Source organism: Hyperolius riggenbachi, chromosome 4, assembly GCF_040937935.1.
Source record: "Hyperolius riggenbachi isolate aHypRig1 chromosome 4, aHypRig1.pri, whole genome shotgun sequence".
Taxonomy (NCBI): Eukaryota; Metazoa; Chordata; class Amphibia; order Anura; family Hyperoliidae; genus Hyperolius; species Hyperolius riggenbachi.
The window spans coordinates 253,783,323-253,802,205 of record NC_090649.1 but is presented as its reverse complement, the minus strand read 5'-3'; the positions used below and the strand labels follow the sequence as shown (position 1 = coordinate 253,802,205).

Sequence of the window (18,883 nt, the reverse complement as noted above, 5' to 3'; positions counted from 1 at the left end):
GAGGAAACCCACGCAGACACGGAGAGAACATACAAACTCGTTGCAGATAGTACCCTGGCTGGGATTCGAACCAGGGACCCAGCGCTGCAAGGCGAGAGAGCTAACCACTACGCCACCGTGCTGCCCAGTGTAGTTTAATTTATATAATTTTGAGGTGTTGTTGGACAGGTTGATTCCCAGGTATTTTAGATAGTGGTTTTTATATTGGAATTTATAAGTGTCAGAAATCTTTTTAGCTGTTATGGGGTCAGTATTGCAGAATAGGGCTTCTGATTTAGAGGTGTTGACTTTTAGGCCTGAGAGTTCTGCAAATGATTTAAGAATTTGAAGCAAATTGGGAAGTGATTTTTCAGGTGAAGTCAGTGTTAAGAGAACATCCTCAGCAAATAAGCTAACGTATTCTTTGACTCTGTTTTCTAGTATGCCTGTGTGTTGTTTGATAGCTCTTGAGAGAGGCTCCATTGCTAGAGCAAATATGGCAGGGGAGAGCGGGCAACCCTGCCTAGTACCCCAATTGATAGTGACTCTAGAACCATCTGAGCCCGGTAGCTTAAGGGTAGCTGTGGGTAGTGAGTATAATTGCGTCAACCAGTGGACATATCGTCCATTTATTCCTGCTTGCTGCAACACTGCAAACATGTAAGGCCATGATAAGCTATCAAAAGCCTTTTCTATGTCGAGAGTTAGTAGCATTAGTTTGTTTTTGTGTCTATTAGCATGATTAATGAGCGTAATGTTCTTACGAATGTTATCCACTGCCTGACGCATTGGCACAAAGCCGACTTGGTCTTTGGATACAATGGCTGGTAGGAATGTATTTATCCGAGATGCTAAAATTGCTGTCAGCAGCTTGTAATCAATATTTAAGAGTGAGATTGGCCTGTAGTTTTTAATATCCATTTGATCTTTGTTACGTTTGGGGATAATACTTATCTGGGCATCTAGGAATTCTGTTGATATTTTTCTCGGTTTTATGAGGTCATTATAGAAAGCAGTGAGGTGTGGTGTTAGTTCATCTCTAAATTTCTTGTAATAAGTGGCACTAAACCCGTCAGGGCCGGGAGCTTTTTTTTGGCTTCAGCTTTTTGATGGCTTCGGAGACTACTTCCTCATTGATTTTGCGATTTAGAAAGTCGCTTGATTGTTTGTTTAGCTTAATTAGGTAGCTGTAGATTCTGGAGGAATTGGGCTATTTCCGTGGGGTCTACTTTGTTAGGTGTTTTGTATAGATTTGTAAAGAAAGTTTTAAATGTTTGGAATATTTTTGTGGGGTCGCTGGTGATATCTCCATTGGTCGTTCTAATTTTATATATATTGTTTATTTTGTGCTGGTGGCGCGGTTTGGTTGCTAGCCAGGAATCTGGTTTATTCAGATGTTTATATTGTTGTGCCTTTGTCCATCTTAGTGCCTTCTCTACCTGTAAGGATTGAACGATATTGAGTTGTATTTGGGTATCTTTGATAAGGGAAGCTATGTGTTTACTTGGGTGAGCTTGGTTTTCTAATGTAAGTCTGCGAAGTTTATAAAACAGGTTGTCTGATTTTTCTTGATTTTTCCTTTTGAGAGATGTAGCTAGTTTTATTATATGTCCCCTCATGGTTGCTTTGTGGGCTAACCAGATAGACCTAGGTGATATATCATCTGTGACATTTTCCCTGAAGTATGTAGAGAGATGATCAGCAATAGTATTTCTATTGGTCTGGTCAACTAATAGTGACTCGTTTAATCTCCACATATAAGGTGGTCTAATACCTGCTAATAGATCGATGCCGAGGAAGAGTATGTCATGATCTGACCATGGTACTGGGATATGTCTAAGGAATAGTAATGCTGGGACGTTTGATGAAGTGGTGAGGATATGGTCTATTTTGGCATATGAGTTGTGAGTTTGTGAGTAATGTGTGTAGCCCTTTTTACTTCCATGCAGTTCTCTCCATATGTCTACCAGGAAATTGTCTTCCAGTGCGGTTTGTAATTGTTTTCTTTGTTTTTTGGTTAGTTTATCTTGGGATGGTTTGGATTTTTCTAACGAATCAATTAGAGTGAAGTTGAAGTCTCCGCACCACAAAAAAATCTTGTTTGGTCCTATATCTAATTGTTTTTTTAGGTGTGTAAATAACTGAAATGCCGATTCTGGGGGAGCATATGAGTTTATCAGATATAGGTGCTTTGAGAAGAGTTCTCCATGTAGGATTACATATCTTCCTTGCCCATCGCTTTCAGTTTTGATGTTTGATAGTGGGAGATTATTTTCGATAAGAATCGCAGTGCCTCTGTGTTTTTTATTTGTATTTGTAAGGAAATACTGTTGATATTTGGCATGAAAATATTTCGGGTGGGATTTTTTTTGAAAAATGGGTCTCTTGCATGCATATTATGTCTGGGTCATACCTAAGTAGCTGTTGAAGAACTTGATTCCTTTTATTTAGGGAGTTGAGGCCTCTAGCATTGATAGAGAGTGTCTTTAAGGTGATCTTGTTATCGTGTGTAGTCATTAATCTCCTGGGTCTCTAGTTTTCTGGATTATTGTCCTGGACCTGATCCTCCAATTGTGCCTTAAAAATAGAACGAAGAACCAAAACAGTCGATGAGTCCGAAGACTCATAGACTTCTTGAGGGGGTATAGTAGGATCCCAGAACAGTTGGGTTCCATCTGTATCACCTTGTTGTGGGGCAACATAGCAACGAGCACCGCCTGAATCACCCAACCCTTTAGGTTTGTTTATAACCATTTGTTTTTGTATATAAAAGATAAAGAAAAACTAAAACTATAGTTTAGAATGATCCCCATCCTATCCCCCCCCCCCCCCAAACGCTCCCTCCCTCCCCCCCAAACGCTCCCTCCCTCCCCATAGTCATGTATTTATGACCAGCAGCCTTTATCTTTTAGGAGAGAGTGGATTTACTCAATGTCCGCAATATTTAGGGTCGTGTGGGTTGTCAGGTAGTACCCTGGTAGTCTGCCCTGAGCTTGTTGAAACAGGCGTAATTATACATTGTTAAGGCTTCACTATGAGAAGAGAACAAGTAGTCATCTGGGTGTTACTTCTTGGGGAACTCTGTAGTATTATACATATTATAACGTAACGCTCCCATAGGGAGCAAGATTCTTTCCCACTTGCGTGCGGCAGGAACCCCAGGCATCAGAAGGACTTAAAGTGTCCCCCCGATGCCGAGGGACCCCCACCTCACGCAGCAGAAAACCATCCAATCAGAAACAGAGGGCCCACACTTAAAGGGATACTGTAGGGGGTCGGGGTAAAATGAGTTGAACTTACCCAGGGCTTCTAATGGTCCCCCGCAGACATCCTGTGCCCGCGCAGCCATTCACCGATGCACCGGCCCCGCCTCCAGTTCACTTCTAGAATTTCAAACTTTAAAGTCTGAAAACCACTGCGCCTGCGTTGCCATGTCCTCGACCCCCCTACAGTATCCCTTTAATGAATGCACTGTCAGTTATTCCTTAAAGACATAGAGTAACCTGAAACAACAATATCATTTAACTTTACATTGCTAGAAATCCAATTCTGAGCATTACCAGGGGAAAAAAAGTGAGCACATGTTTCATTGGCCGATACTGATATTATAAGATTGTTTTTTAGATATTAGATCCTGTAATGCACTATCAGAAGAAAATCTTTATCTGAATATAATGGTTAAGTAATTCCTGTTGATTTGTCTGTGCCTTAGGTGGGGAAAGGAAGCCACTGTGTATCCAGCCTTTGGGGGACTATGAGTGACAGTCTTTTATCGACGCTCCTGAGGCTAAGTGCTTTTTCACAAGTTACTGGTCAATATCGTTGTACCCCAATGGCCCATGTTAATTTCGCGTGAAGGGTGCCCTTGATAGAAAAAGTTCTTGGAGCCAGAGTTTGGTGGACGCATAGGGGTAGCGCTAATTGTGGGGTGAACACAGTGTTTATACATGCCCCTGTTGATAAGGGGGGACCTTCGAAAGGGCGTCTGCAGCCCTATACCCTTGTAAGCTGGGGGTCTGAAAGAGTAGGGACAGGACGGAGGCCACACAACATAATGAATGCATAGAGTACTTATCTGGCTGGAGACGCTGTTTGCGAGGATGAAGGTGAGGAATGTGCAGTGACCGATTCCCAGCTTCTTTCCGGCCTGGGCGAGCGAGGGGGAGGCGGCAGATGTGCCGGCGATGGTGGGGTTTCAACTTCTAGCTTCAGCTTGGCACAGACTGACTTTCCCTCATCAACCGATTTGATGGCGTACGAAAACCCGTTATGTTGGAGGAGCACTCGGCACGGGAATCCCCAGCGGTAAGCTATGTCTGCTTTTCTTAAAGAGAATCTGTATTGTTAAAATCGCACAAAAGTAAACATACCAGTGTGTTAGGGGACATCTCCTATTACCCTCTGTCACAATTTCGCCGCTCCTCGCCGCATTAAAAGTGGTTAAAAACAGTTTTAAAAAGTTTGTTTATAAACAAACAAAATGGCCACCAAAACAGGAAGTAGGTTGATGTACAGTATGTCCACACATAGAAAATACATCCATACACAAGCAGGCTGTATACAGCCTTCCTTTTGAATCTCAATAGATCATTTGTGTGTTTCTTTCGACCTGCAGCTATCTTCCACTGAAGTGTCAGGCTGTTTCTTCCTGCAGAGTGCAGACAGCTGTGCCTGTATGTAATTCCTCAGTATGTGAAAGCCCAGCCAGCTCAGAGGAGGATTTATCCAGCTTGTAAAAGATAAGAGAGAAGAGAGAAGCTGCCCTTATCTAAATAATACACAGGCAGTGTGCAGAGAGGGGCCTGGAGGGGGGAGATGCATCACAGAACCACAACACTGAAGAACTTGGCAGCCTTCCAGACACAGGCTGACAAGTCTGACAAGAGAGAGATAAGTTGATTTATTACAGAGATGGTTATAGTAGAACGTGCTGCAGTAAGCCAGAACACATTAGAATAGCTTTTGGAACTTGTAGGATGATAAAAAACAGGATGCAATTTTTGTTACGGAGTCTCTTTAAGGCTTGGGCGATTGGTTTGAGTGATCTTCTTTTTTGCAGAGTCTCCGGGGCTAAATCAGAATAGAGCTGCATGGATTTTGGTTCCCCAGGTAATTCCGTAAGTTGTCTGGCCGCTTGCATGATCTGTTCCTTGGCCTCATAGTAGTGCAGCTTCATGATAACGTCCCGCGGCTGGTCAGGGTTCCTGGGTTTTCCCAAGGCCCTGTGGATCCGGTCAATGCGGAAAAGGCCTGGCTTAGCTTGTGGCAAGATGTCGGAGAAGAGGTTTCCGGCTACCTCCCTCAGAGCGGTGAAGGACTCGGGTAGGCCGCGGATCCTTAGGTTAGACCTTTGAGCTCGATTCTCAAACTCTTCCAGTTTTTCTTCCAGCTGAGCTATCCGCGCTTCATGGGCCGTCTGTACCTTTTTGTCTTCTGCTATGGCGACTGCCATGCGGTCGTGGCTTTGCTCTAGGGTGTTCACTCGGGTTCCGATGTCCTTTATTTGAGCGTTGATGCTAGTGACTGCTGTAGTCAATTCAGTCCTGAAGAGAGTTTTTATAGACTCGTAAAGGTCTGCATGTAGGCTCAGCATACCTTCTGTGGAAGTTTGAAAGGCCACTGGTTCTGAGGTGCCTCGCTCAGCTACAGGGGAGAAACCGCTCTGCGCCATCTTGCTGCTTTGCCTCAAGGCGCGCTGCTGAAAAAAATCCGAAATAGTCTGCGTAGCTTTCGCGCTGGATTTAGATTTTGATTTCTTTCCCCTCTGCGACATCCCCCTCGCCCGGGGATACCTTTTGAAGTCTGGATATGTCGCTCAGAAGTGCTTAATAAGGGCCGTTCAGGCAGTGCTCTAACGGAGCTCAAAAACCTAGCATCCGTCCAGGTCGGCTCCGCGCATACGCCCCCCACTTAGGAATTTTAAAAGACAACTGGCAGCTTCTGAAGGGTCAGTCAGCACCCTTTGCACATGGGCGCCCATTTCATCATCCACCTGCACAGTACACTCTCATTAAAATGGGTGCATTGTCGCGGGGGCGGGCGTACACATGCACAGAAGACGCCAACCCATCCGGGGGGGGGGGGAGGCTGGCGATCTTTTAGAGGTTGCCAGCATAAGCCAGGAGAAGACCAGAGTTGTGGCGAGAGACGCCAATGATTCCTGGAAGCTGAAAGAAGCTCCAGTGAAGTAAAGCTACATTTAATTTTTCACCTCGGAAAGCCTTTACACACACGCACATAATTGTTTATATTTTGCCAATTTGCTTAATACAAATAACATTGTTCAGCAAGTGCCCGAACATTAGCCTCACACTGTACCCAACTAATAGGGAGTGCTTTTCAAAAGAATAATGGAGGAATGAGGAAATGTGACAGTCCAAAATCTGATGGTAAGAAGTTAGAGCTGTTGGATCATAAAACATACTGTAAGTGACAAATGTGTGCAACTCTTACGGATTACAAATGTACTCTGTGCAGGCTGGTAATTGTGATTAGAAGAAAATGGAATCGCACTAGTGGAAAAACAGCACCACAATTTACGTTGATTGCGTTGCTGTTGCAATCAGCAAAGTGAAAGCAGTACGCTTTTTGGAGCAGATCGTAGCAAGTGGAAAACCCCCCTTCAAGAGAAACTCCGACCAAGAATTGAACTGAATTTTATCCCAATCAGTAGCTGATACCCCCTTTCACATGAGAAATCTTTTCCTTTTCACAAACAGACAATCAGGGGGCGCTGTATGACTGATATTGTGGTGAAAACCCTCCCACAAAAAACTCTGAGGACCGTGGTACTCTTGCCAGTTTCCTGTCTGTGAACCTTGTTGCATTGTGGGAAATAGCTGTTTACAGCTGTTTCCAACTACCAAAAAAGCATGCAGCAGCTACATCACCTGCCAACAGTAAAAATGTCACCATGTAATAAATGGCAGAATATAGATCAGGGATTTAAAAGATTTTACAATGGGCAAACACTGACTAAATCATTTATGCATAATTATTGTAAAAATGAAGCACTTTTTTATTACATTATTTTCACTGGAGTTCCTCTTTAAGGTGAGTGAAAGTCTCCAAAGATGATAAGATGACTTCTTTCAACCTTTATACCCATTTCAATACTTCATAAAGGGAGTTTGAGTGTATGGTGTTAGGCGCACAAACATTTACTAGTTGAAATATATTATTGGGATTAGAAGAGAATCGAATCGCACTAGTGGAAAAACAGCACCGCAATTTACATGTTAATCATGGTGCTATTGCAACCGGCAAAACGCAAGCGGTATGCTTTTTGGAGCAGATTCGTTCGCAGATTAAGCTGAGTGAAAGGGCGGTTGTTATTCATTTTTCTGTATTTATAGAACACAAACCTATTAAGGTGCCCATACACTTACACAATTTCCCGCCGATAGACAGCAGCTTCGATCACTGCAATCGAATCTGCTGTGAAATCGATGTGCAAACGCTAACCGAACGACTATTTCCTTTCAAAATTGATCGATCCCGTCGATCTGTCCGCGCAGAAGTTTTCCCCCGATCGCCGGCGGGTTGGGAGTATGTCGATAGTGGCATTCGAATGTCCGACGACCGACGCTAGCAGCAATACATTACCTGTTCTGCCGGGGCGTGTCCCCGCTGTACCCTCTCCCCGCTGGGCTTCGGCTGGCTACACTTACTTCCTGTCGGGGGAAGTTTAAACAGTACAGCGCCCTCTACTGTCCTCTACGGTTTAAACTTCCCCCGACATGAAATTTAAACAGTAGAGTGCCCTCTACTTTTTAAACTTTCCCCGACAGTAAGTGAAGTGAAGCTGGAGCCCAGAGCAGAGAAGAGACAGCGGAGACCGGGGGACTTGCGCCGGCCGGATCAGGTAATGTATGCAGGGGGGGGCAGCGGCAGCTCCACGGATTGTGAATCGGTTTCATAGTGAAATCGATTCAAAATCTGTTTGCAGTGTAGGCAGCCAATAGATCCCTCTTTGATCAGATTCGATCACAGAGGGATCTATCTGCTGGTCGATCTGGTGGCAATCGACCAGTGTATGGCAGCCTTTATGTCAGTTTTGCAGAGTACATAGATCCATAATCATTTGGCAATATTTTCAAAGGAGCTCAGTCTAGTGTCTCGATGATGGTTTAATATTGCTTTGGTACTTAACCCATTGCATACCACTAGTCTCTGGCCCCTTAAGGACCAGGGACTGCTGGTACCACAAAATGCCACACCCGACGAATAGCCGCACATATCCGCCAGTCTTGCTGTTCTCACAGTGCCACAGGCCATTCTGCCGTCGCTATGACTGCTCCGCTGCTTTCATAGGCTCCTGACCCTGTCCATCAACGTGAGCCAATACGATTGGCTCACTGTGATCACGCGGTCAGGAGGCAATGAAAGTGGATTCTGATCGGCTCACAGACCTCTGTCATCATAGAGACAGCAGAGCGAATGAACTGTGCTGGGTGCCGAGCGGCGCGTTCAGCAGTATCTGTGCGCACGGAGGGCTAGTTGACATCTACATCCTGTCAGAACAGTGCAGTCACCTGCAGGTCGTAGATTTCAACTAACTAACTTTAGACCCTGAACAAGCATCCAGCAGATCAGGAGTTTTTGACATTGTTGTCAAATCTGACAAGATGAGCTGCATACTTGTTTTCTGGTGTTATTCAGACACTACTGCAACCAAAAAGATCAGCAGGGCTTCCAGACAACTGGTATTGTTTAAAAAGAAATGAATATGGCAGCTTCCATATACTTCTTGCTTTATGTTCCCTTGAAGGACCCATCCTATACAGAAGGTAATGACAGTTGTACACCATGCAAAAGTCCTCTCCTCCTCTTTAATGTTTTATTGAATAACAGTATTAGTAGTATCATTTAGTTGTTTACATCACCAATGCAGCTGAAACAGCAATGCCTTTAACCACTTTACCCCCGCCCGTACACATTTCTCCGTCCCTTTTTCCATCCTTTCACCCCCTGGGACGGAGAAATCCGTACTTTCCGCGCTCCCGCCGCTGCCCGCGCTCCCGCTCGCTCTAGCGCGCACTCCCACTCGTAAACACGTCGCCGGCCGCTCGCCCAGAGATCAATGAACAAGGAAATCCATTCCCGTTCGTTGATCTAAGCCCCGCAATGATCCGCTGCTTCTCCGATAAGCAGCACGATCATTGTGAAAAAAAAAAACCTTTACCAGCCTCCTAGTACTTCCTCCAAGCGTCCTTCCGGACGCTTGGAGGTCGCATTAAACAAAAAGTCACTGTTGCCATCTTGTGGCCAAATAGTAAAACTACACCCTAAAGCATTTTTCACATACAAATACATTACTTGTACACAAAAAATTAACTCATTACCTCCCACACTCCCCATTTTTTTTTATTTTTTGTAATTAAAAAAAAAATTAAAAAATTTACAATTGAAAAAAAATACATAAATAGTTACCTTAGGGACTGAACTTTTTAAATATTTGTCAGGAGGGTACAACACTGTTACTTTATAAACTATGGGCTTGTAATTAGGGATGGATGCAAAACTGAAAAAAAATGCACCTTTATTTCCAAATAAAATTTTGGCGCCAAACATTGTGATAGGGGCATAATTTAAACGGTTTTATAACCGGGACAAATGGGCAAATACATTTCATGGGTTTTATTTACAATAGCATGCATTATTTAAAAACTATAATGGCCGAAAACTGAAAAATAATGAATTTTTTACCACATTTTTCCTATTTTCCCATTAAAACATATATAGAATAAAATAATTATTGGCATAATGTCCCACCTAAAGAAAGCCTAATTGGTGGCGGAAAAAACAGGATATAGTTCATTTAATTGTGATAAGTAATGATAAAGTTATAGACAAATGAATGGAAGGAGCGCTGAAAGGTGAAAATTGCTCTGGTGTTAAAGGGGTAAAACCCCTCAGTTGTGAAGTGGTTAAATTGGGCACTGTTGATGATCTCTCAAAGTTTCCAGTCTTTTTCAAGTTTTTATCCAAGATTTATCATTTATTTATCTTAATTAACCTTGCTTAGAGGAGGAACTCCAGTGAAAATAATGTAATAAAAAAAAGTGCTTCATTTTTACAATAATTATGTATACATGATTTAGTCGGTGTTTGCCCATTGTAAAATCTTTTAAATCCCTGATTTACAATCTGACATTTATTACATGATGACATTTTTACTGTTGGCAGGTGATGTAGCTGCTGCATGCTTTTTTGGTAGTTGGAAACAGCTGTAAACAGCTATTTCCCACAATGCAACAAGGTTCACAGACAGGAAACTGGCAAGAGTACCACTGTCCTCAGAGTTTTTTATGGGAGGGTTTTCACCACAATATCAGTCATACAGCGCCCCCTGATTGTCTGTTTTTGAAAAGGAATAGATTTCTCATGTGAAAGGGGGTATCAGCTACTGATTGGGATACAATTCAATTCTTGGTCACAGTTTCTCTTGAAGGCTTCAGCCCTCTGTACCCCCACAAGTGCAGGAGACTTCAGACTATCCATGGTTGTTCGCTTCTTATCATAACATCCAATATTCTGTAATGGCAGAATGATGATTTCTCTCCGCTTTCCACTCAGCTTGTGTTTGCTCCAAGAGTAAGTTAAGGCTTGAGTGAGCAAGTCATTCATCTTATTCATCAGCATGATTTAAATCACGTCTGATGGCGACAGTTGTTTGTCACAGTTCAGCTCCTATTTTCTGTACATTTGGTTTGTGTAACATAAATCATCTAGATTTCTGTATCAGTGACACCACTCTTCTGTTGGCAATATTTCTCTGTGTTTTTGAGACTGTAAACGTTATATGACTAAGAGCTGATCATATACTGAGCCTTTATGGTGTTAGTGTTTACTACATATAAAAAAAAAATGTGCCTGATTATAAATGTGTGTTCTGTAACCCGAATTAACCTGAATCATTTCAGGGCATCTCATTTTGACTACGATACATAACAAAATGCTCAATTATAGTCTTTTTTTTTTTCCATTAGTTTTTTTTCCCTGTTTTTCTGTGTACTCATTAGGGAGTCTTTGTTCACTTCCCAAACCTGGCACTTGGAGGGCTTTATTTCTTATTTTAACTTAGAAGAAGAGGCTGGGTGAATGAGGAGGTGAATGACATCTAACTTATTACTCATCCCCAGATTACATAAAGAGGAATGTTGATTTCTGTTGGAGAGATTTATCACACTGCTAGTCAGGCAACAGTGAAACCAGTACCTCAGAAGAGGTTCTTAGAGGAACTCTGCTGGCAGTCATCTAGAACTGGTGATTGAATGTGCCAAGCAGTTTTCTGGAAGGCAGCCAATTGAATGGGAATACCAGACCAGCATACACAGGTATGATGGCTCTGATGTCCAGCCTGTTGACTCTGGTACCCTCAGGGGCATACAAAGCAAGGAGAGCTGAAGCAGAGGAAGGGAAGCTGGATAACCTCCAGTAGAGATGGTCAACAAGATGCAAATAATTCCAGCCTGCAGAATCACCACCTGCATCTCGCCCACATGACCTTTTACAGCGGTGTTCTGTCCACATCTAGGCTCTGATTCCTGAAGCTACAGTAAGATCCTGTACACAGGTTGAGCATGGGCATTTTACTGTTACTACCGATAGCAGTATGGCCTAATTAGCATGACCCACATTGCCTAAGGGCTCTTTCACACTACAGGCAGCAGTAAAAGGCTAAAACGCTGCATTTTGGCTGCTGGCGTTTTTAAGGCACTTTCAAAGCGTTTTTAAGGTGTTTTAACGCCAATACATTAGTATCAATTGTATTGAAAAACGCAGTGGTCAGCCCTAAAAAAGCTCCTGGGAGCTTCAAAACGCAACGCTCCAAAACGCAGCGTTAAGTGTGAAAGGTAAAATGAAAGTCTATGGACTTTCATTTTACCTAGGAAAACACCAACTTCGGCTGTGGCGTTAAAACGCAGAAAAAGCCCTCTGGTGTGAAAGGGCCCTAAGTAACGCAAGCATTGCTAGGGTAGCATGGCTTACACTAATTAGGCAATATGCAGTACACTGCAATAGGCAGTAAGGGCTGGTGCACACCGAGCGGCTTTTTGGGCGTTTTCAGATCCGCTTGCGGCTGCGGATCTGCTTGGTCAATGTATCTCAATGGGGTGGTGCACACCAGAGCGGGAGGCGTTTTGCAGAAACGAAAAATGCCTGGGTGAGGCATTTTTTGGATTGTGGATGCGTTTCTGCCTCAATGTTAAGTATAGGAAAAACGCAAACCGCTCTGAAAAACGGCACTTCAGAGCGGTTTGCCAGGCGTTTTTTGTTACAGTAGCTGTTCAGTAACAGCTTTACTGTAACAATACAGGAAATCTACTATACCAAAACCGCTAGACAAAACCGCAAAACGCTAGCTGAAACGCTACAGAAAAAGAAGAAAAAGCGTTTCAAAATCTGCTAGCATTTTGCGGATCTGCTAGCAGGTTTTGGTGTGCACCAGCCCTAACAGTGATATTGCTGTGCACTCCCTTTTGCACATCAATCTTGCCATTGCTTTGTGAATCAGGGCCCTAGTTTCTATTTCATGTTGACATTGATCAGTCTAGCACAACATTTTCAGGGTCAATAAGTATTTGGCAACACATCTAATTGGGAACTGTCTAATCGCAATGGATAATACAACTTTTGATAAGATTGTTCATCAGGTTTGTGATGTCAGCAGATAGATCACAGCAACCAGATCAAGGATCCTCACTGATTGCTTTGAGCAACTGTTTAAAGCCCACTCCATGCAATTTCACGTGCGATCGATCAAATTCGATTGGATCGATTAAATCCAACATGTCCGATCGGGATTCGACCGATCGTGTGATCGATTTTGGTTACCGTAGTTTTCACTGCAAAATCGATCACACGATGGATCAAATCACGATCGGACATGCCGAATTTAATCGATCTAATCGAATCGCACGTGCAATTGCATGGTGTAGAGCCCCCTTAACTCTTATACCAGTTTTGCTCCTATTTTTCTTACCGTGGTTTTGATAGACCTGTCCTACAGTTCTATACTTTTATACTTTTTTTTTAACATTCATCAGAACTCCACCCTCAATTGCATGAAGAGATCTAAAAGCCTCATTTACAGTATTACTCAGCTTAAAGCGGAATATAACCCTGCATTTCAACTTTGCTCTAAAACATTATTTACAGTATATTATATGCAACCAGCATTTTTTTTTTTACTAGACCAGCATTGGAAGGGTTACACAGGGCTTTAAAGTTCCTTGAGATTTCTGCAGACGCATCCGAACCTGAAAAAGATACATTTTGTTTACATAAAGTGTTGAATGTGACTCATCTCTCTCACTGAGAAGGAGCTTGGAGGACAGCCAAAGAGTGTGTAACTGTTTATCAATAGATACATAGAATGTAACAATCTGAACTTCTGGATATCTCTCCACGGAACTTGAAACGTCTGTGTTTAACCCTTCCAATGCTGGTCCAGTAAAAAAAAATGCTTTTTGCATATAATATGCTGTAAATAATGTTTTAGAGCAAAGTTGAAATGCAGGGTTATATTCCGCTTTAAGCTACTCATGGTCATCATAATTTTATAAAATTTGCCGCATTGCATTTTTTAGTTCTTAAAATTACTATATTTTTTATTTTTTTTATTTTTTTTTGTTAAATATTTTCATAACTTTATTTTTCAGAGTCAACCGGTTGGAGACTGCGACTTTAACATCAGATTATCCTGCATTGAAAAGGAGATCATTTCTCCTAGGCATGAAAAAATGAAGTTAGGCCTCATAGACAAGGCCCAGGAACCATTTAGTGTGAGGAACAAACCATTTTTTGACATTCATGCTTCAAGAAAGGTATGTTTATTAACTGTACAATACAATTCAATGTGCCATATAAAGTCTAGGAAATGTCCAGCCACAGTAATAATAATAAAAATTAAAAAAAATAGTAAGCCCTTTCATGTTGTCAAAATCCAACAAGAAATCTAAATAGAGAAGTACGTTACCGCTGGAGTATCCTATTCAGTGTTCTCCCTAGGCTCTTTTAGCCGGGTACTCCACCCGGCTAATTTTTGGTGAGAACCCAGCTGTCATTGGCTCACCTCCTCATCCTCCTCCTATGCTGTAAGCAGAGTTGCACAGAGAAGTGCCGGCTCTGCCTTTTTTCCCATCGCACCCCACCCAGCTACTTTTTTCTTGCCACCCAGCTTGAAAAAATTTCTAGGGAGAACACTGCGATTGTATCTATTTATTTTAAAGTATCTTACCTAAAGTGGCAAGTGTAACACAGCACACTGTTTTAAACAAGTTGCTCCATAAACATACCTTAAATAACAGATTTCATTGATTAAAACCCTCCTGGCGGTCTATTAAAAACCGCCAGGGGGCAGCGCAGCAGTTTTTTTTTATTTTTAAATCATGTAGCGAGCCCAGGGTTTGCTACATGATAGCTGCTGTGCAGCGGCATCCCCCCACCTGCTTCTATCAGGAAATCCCGTTCAAAGACGGCGACGGGCGGGATGACGTCACCGACGTCGTGACGTCATTGGGAGTCCCGATCCACCCTTCAGCGCTGCTTGGCGCTGATAGGCCAGGCCACGCAAGGGGTCCGGAGGTGGGGGCGCAGCGGGTAGCGGCGAATCGGAGGGGCGGCAATCGGTATGCACACGCAGCTAGCAAAGTGCTAGCTGCGTGTAGCAAAAAAAAAAATATGCAAATCAGCCCAGCAGGGCCTGAGAAATCCTCCTGCGCTGCTTGCCCTACCGCCAGGAAGGTTAAAACCACTGATATATCTCAATGGCTTAAGGTCAGTTTACCAGATCTGCATTTAATTCTGTTTTTTATATTTATTAATATTAAAACATATACAGTAGAATCTCATTGTAGCAAACTCTGATTTAGCAAACCTTTGGCTATATAGGTAGTCCCCAACTTACGAAGACCCAACTTATGGATCTCCCACGGTTACAAAATTTCAAATAGACCTTATAGTTTTTGAGAAAATCAATTGTAAACATTTTTAAGAAATATGTTTTTACGGTCTGTGAAATGACATTTTTCTGCAGCACACTATACTACATAGAGAGTTCCAAGCTCTGCATATACATTTTAAACATTTTAAAGCAAACCTATGATCCAGCCCTACATAAAGGGGGTCTGAAGGAGGCACAAAGGGGACAGGGATCTGAGGTGGTACAGAGGGACACATTGTAGGCAGAGGTACACAGTGGTGACATAGATGGAGATACTGAGGGAATGGGGATAAAGGTGAAACAGTGGGGGGAGCAAAGGTGGCACAGAGGGGGATAATGAAGGCAGAGGGGAACAGAGGTGACGCACAGAGGGATATTGAAGGCTCGGGGGGGGGGGGGGGGGCACGCAAGAGGGACAGGGGACAGAGCTGGCACAGCGTTCCAACTTAAGAATGGATTCAGGTTAAGAACGATCCTAAAGTCCCTATCTCATTCGTTAACCGGGGACTACCTGTAGTAAGCTCAGTCCCCAGGTCGCAAATATGAATACACAATGTATAATGAATCCTGATCTAGTAAACTACTTGGCCAGGTCCCTTAAAGTTTACTATAAAGAGAATCTACTGTATTTCTGTCTTTGCTGTTCTCCAGGGGGCTAGCTGGATCAGTTAGTGCCCATTACTGCCACTCCTGCTCCTCGTAATGCCTTAGTTCCATTTTTTTTAAAAATGGCTATGTCACGGCACTGCAATCCTGGCTCTGTTCTTCTCATCACAGAGTGCAGAGAATCGGTGAAGGGGGGGGGGTGGGGGGGGGGGAATCGGTGAAGGGGGCGGGGGGGGGGGGGGCAGAGCTGGGGAATTGTAGGGTGAAAAGGGACATTCCTACCTCCAGAGGGGGTGTTTTGCAGTAGTGCCTTTCCCCTGTTAGGGCGTTATTCACAAAGCGGTGCTAACCTACTTAGCACGTCTAAAGTCTTTAGACGTGCTAACCAGGGTGCTAAGTAGGTTAGCACCGGATTTCTCAATCAGATCGTGCGCAAAGTTTTGCGCGTAAAGTTTTACGCGCGCAAAGTCCTATGCGCGCGCTAAGTCCCATAGGCTTTAATGGGCACTTCGCGCGGAGCGCCCTGCGCTCTGTGCAGTACGCGCGTAAAGTTTTATGCGCATAAAGTTTTGCAACATGTAGTCCATTTTTAGTAAAACTGGACCTCTTTGCCTATCTCTGCTTTCCTCTGTTAATACATTTATAAAATGAAACCAAGAAAATGTTTTGGTATACCTTATTGTTCCTTTCTGCACCTCTATATCTTTCTTTTGCTTTTAATGCAATGTAAAAATTCCATGTGCAGCTCTAGAAAGAAGCCTAAGTATATATTAACTATAGCTCTGACATCCTCTGTGCCTTACAGAGTTTCATCATTACCTGTCCCTCAGAGCACTTACAGCTCTCCCTACCACAGTCCTAGTCCTATGTCTCTGTCCTAGTCAAAGGCCAATTTTTATGGGGAGTCCATAAACTTAAATGAAAAGCAGCAATTTTGTTATAATCAACATGCAGTAGACCTTACTGGAGGCATATAGCCGTTTTCTGAGTGTTAGGGGAAGGGGGGGGGGGGGGCATTTTGCATTGGTGTTTATGAACATTTTCCTTTTCTTTTCACATTGAACAAAACCAGTCTTCACAAAAATACTTTAGGCTGTATTACTTGATAAGCCCTGATGTTGGGTGTGTTTAGACTTGAAAGGTAATGGAAATCTTTCCTCTCTAGTTGTTAACATGGTGGATTCTATTGTATTTGTAGTTTGTACCTTCCTGTGTTTGTATGGGTTCCAATCTAGTGCCCGCATCTCTACCCATGTCACATTCCAATCAAATCTTGCAATTACCCATGTTAACACCCCCCACCCCCCACCCCACCCCCGCACGTTTAGTCTTTTCTGCTGGGCTGTGGGAGAGGTGGTTGATTTGTTGAATCTTGGAAGATCTAGAGAGGTTAGAAGTTTTCCACACCATTGGCAACTACACCAACGCTACACTAATATACCGGTATATCATTACATTCAGACAACTCAGGCATAATACTGAATGTAACCAGTTTTATGGGCGAAACACTAATGCCATTTACTGGCACAGGGACAGTGGAGAGCAATAGCATAGAACCAGGTCACATGACTCTCCATGGATACTCAGAAACAGGGACCACTATGCTCAGTTCCCAGGGTACTTAAATTAGCCAGATAAGAGGAGTCCTAAGCTGATGGAAACCACTGGGGAATGTTCCCATTAGTGCAATGCGTTCGTGACTCGATATTGCCTGATTGCAAATGTCAGTCTTGCTGCACTTTTTATGCGTTTACTCTCTTACACATAGTGTAGGAGAGTTAGAAAATCTCATGGCAATTGTGATGCTGTTTGATTTTCTTTATGCTACATAGTAATTTAAAAATGTTCCTACTTGTTTTTTTTTCTCCCGCCGCAAATTGCAGTCACGCCCCAATAGTGCTGTACACCCTTCACGTCGGACTGCTGGTACACTTGACTTTTGTACATCCATCAGATCACACGAAAATGCATGTTTGTGCCGCAATTTTTGTGCAACCCAATGGATGTATGGTGCTATTGCGGTGCAATTGTGATTCATGCTGGAAAAGGACTCTTAGCTATGAAATTTTGCAGTGTTGTATCATAAACTGTTAAAGGTTGGGAACCACTGCATTACGGCATCAAGTTAACCACCTAATGGATCTGTAATTTAGAAATGAATTTCCAGTTCGCTGAAAATCAAAAACGTATTTTTGGATTTGTGCAGCTCATAAAAAGTTGCATGGACACCACTATCCAATGCTGATTTTCTAGTGACTTAAAAGACCCGTACAAATTACAATTTCAAACAAGTCCTATTTTATACATTTCCTGACAGAATTAATGCAGACACTTGTTCTTTCGAACAACTTCTCCTTTCATCCAGAAAGCTGCGTACTGTGTAGTTGGAACACATCTTACATGCGAGTTGATATTATTAGCAGTCTGCTCTTGTCAGACAAATCCGTTTTTAATTTTTCTAATTTCACAGATCAGTAGCTCTTCTGTGGGTATGAAAAAGAAAGTTTGGGAACTTAAATTGTGTGACAAAGAAAAAGGAATGCAGCCTCTGAATACTTGGTTATTGTTCCACGTCATTTTTATTTTCATGTTGACAACTTAACAGTTCTTTGCTACTTGCTGTCACCAATCCTGGGTTTAAAATTAATGTCAGATGTTTGATTTTATTTATTTTTTTAGTAGACTTTTTTTTTTCATTGTTGCTTTTGTTAGGAACAATTGGCTGCAGATATGACACCTCCATAAGAGCCATCACGATCTGTAAAGATGGCAGATTTTGCCTTAACTATGTTGCTATTCTCTGTGAATTGAAAAACTGTCAACAAATCAAGAGCTTGAGCACCAATTTCTCACTGTCCTTTGTCATGAGCTAGCATGCTGAAGTTTTTTTTTCATTCAGGCTAAAGAGACTTGTATATTTTTAGAAGTGTAATAGTTTATTAGGCAAACTTGTTACAAGGGACCCAGCTATGTTATGGAGAATCAGAATCACTAGAATTTTTGTAGAGGGCCAGAAGGAGCCAAAAAGGCTTCTACTAAAAAAGACTATGCCATGCAAAGTGTTGTCATCCCAAAATATTGGGTATTTGAAAGTTTTAGGCCCCCTTCACATGGGAGGGTGAACTGCATGCTTGTCGGGCAACTCTGATTCCCAGCTGTGTGTATGAGAATCTATAGTGTGGATACCTCTGCACTGCCTGACCTGAGCCCTACTAAGCAGCTGTCTGGTACAGGGAAGCAGCTGACTGGCATAAAATTCATGGTCTTTAGCCTCCTGTGTAAAAGAGGCATTCTGCGTCGCCCAAGAAAGAAGTTACTCCTGTAAGTCATCACTTCAAGACAGTTATT

General features: G+C 42.7%; 1 protein-coding gene across 1 annotated transcript in view; it reads left to right on the top strand.

The window, feature by feature from the left end:
- The window catches only part of RNGTT (RNA guanylyltransferase and 5'-phosphatase), a 456,995-nt gene that overhangs the window by 215,692 nt on the left and 222,420 nt on the right, over nucleotides 1–18,883 (top strand). Inside the window, exon 11 of the mRNA XM_068279398.1 lies at nucleotides 13,647–13,811. Coding sequence (XP_068135499.1) covers nucleotides 13,647–13,811 — 165 coding nt within the window. The remainder of the gene's footprint in view (nucleotides 1–13,646; nucleotides 13,812–18,883) is intronic.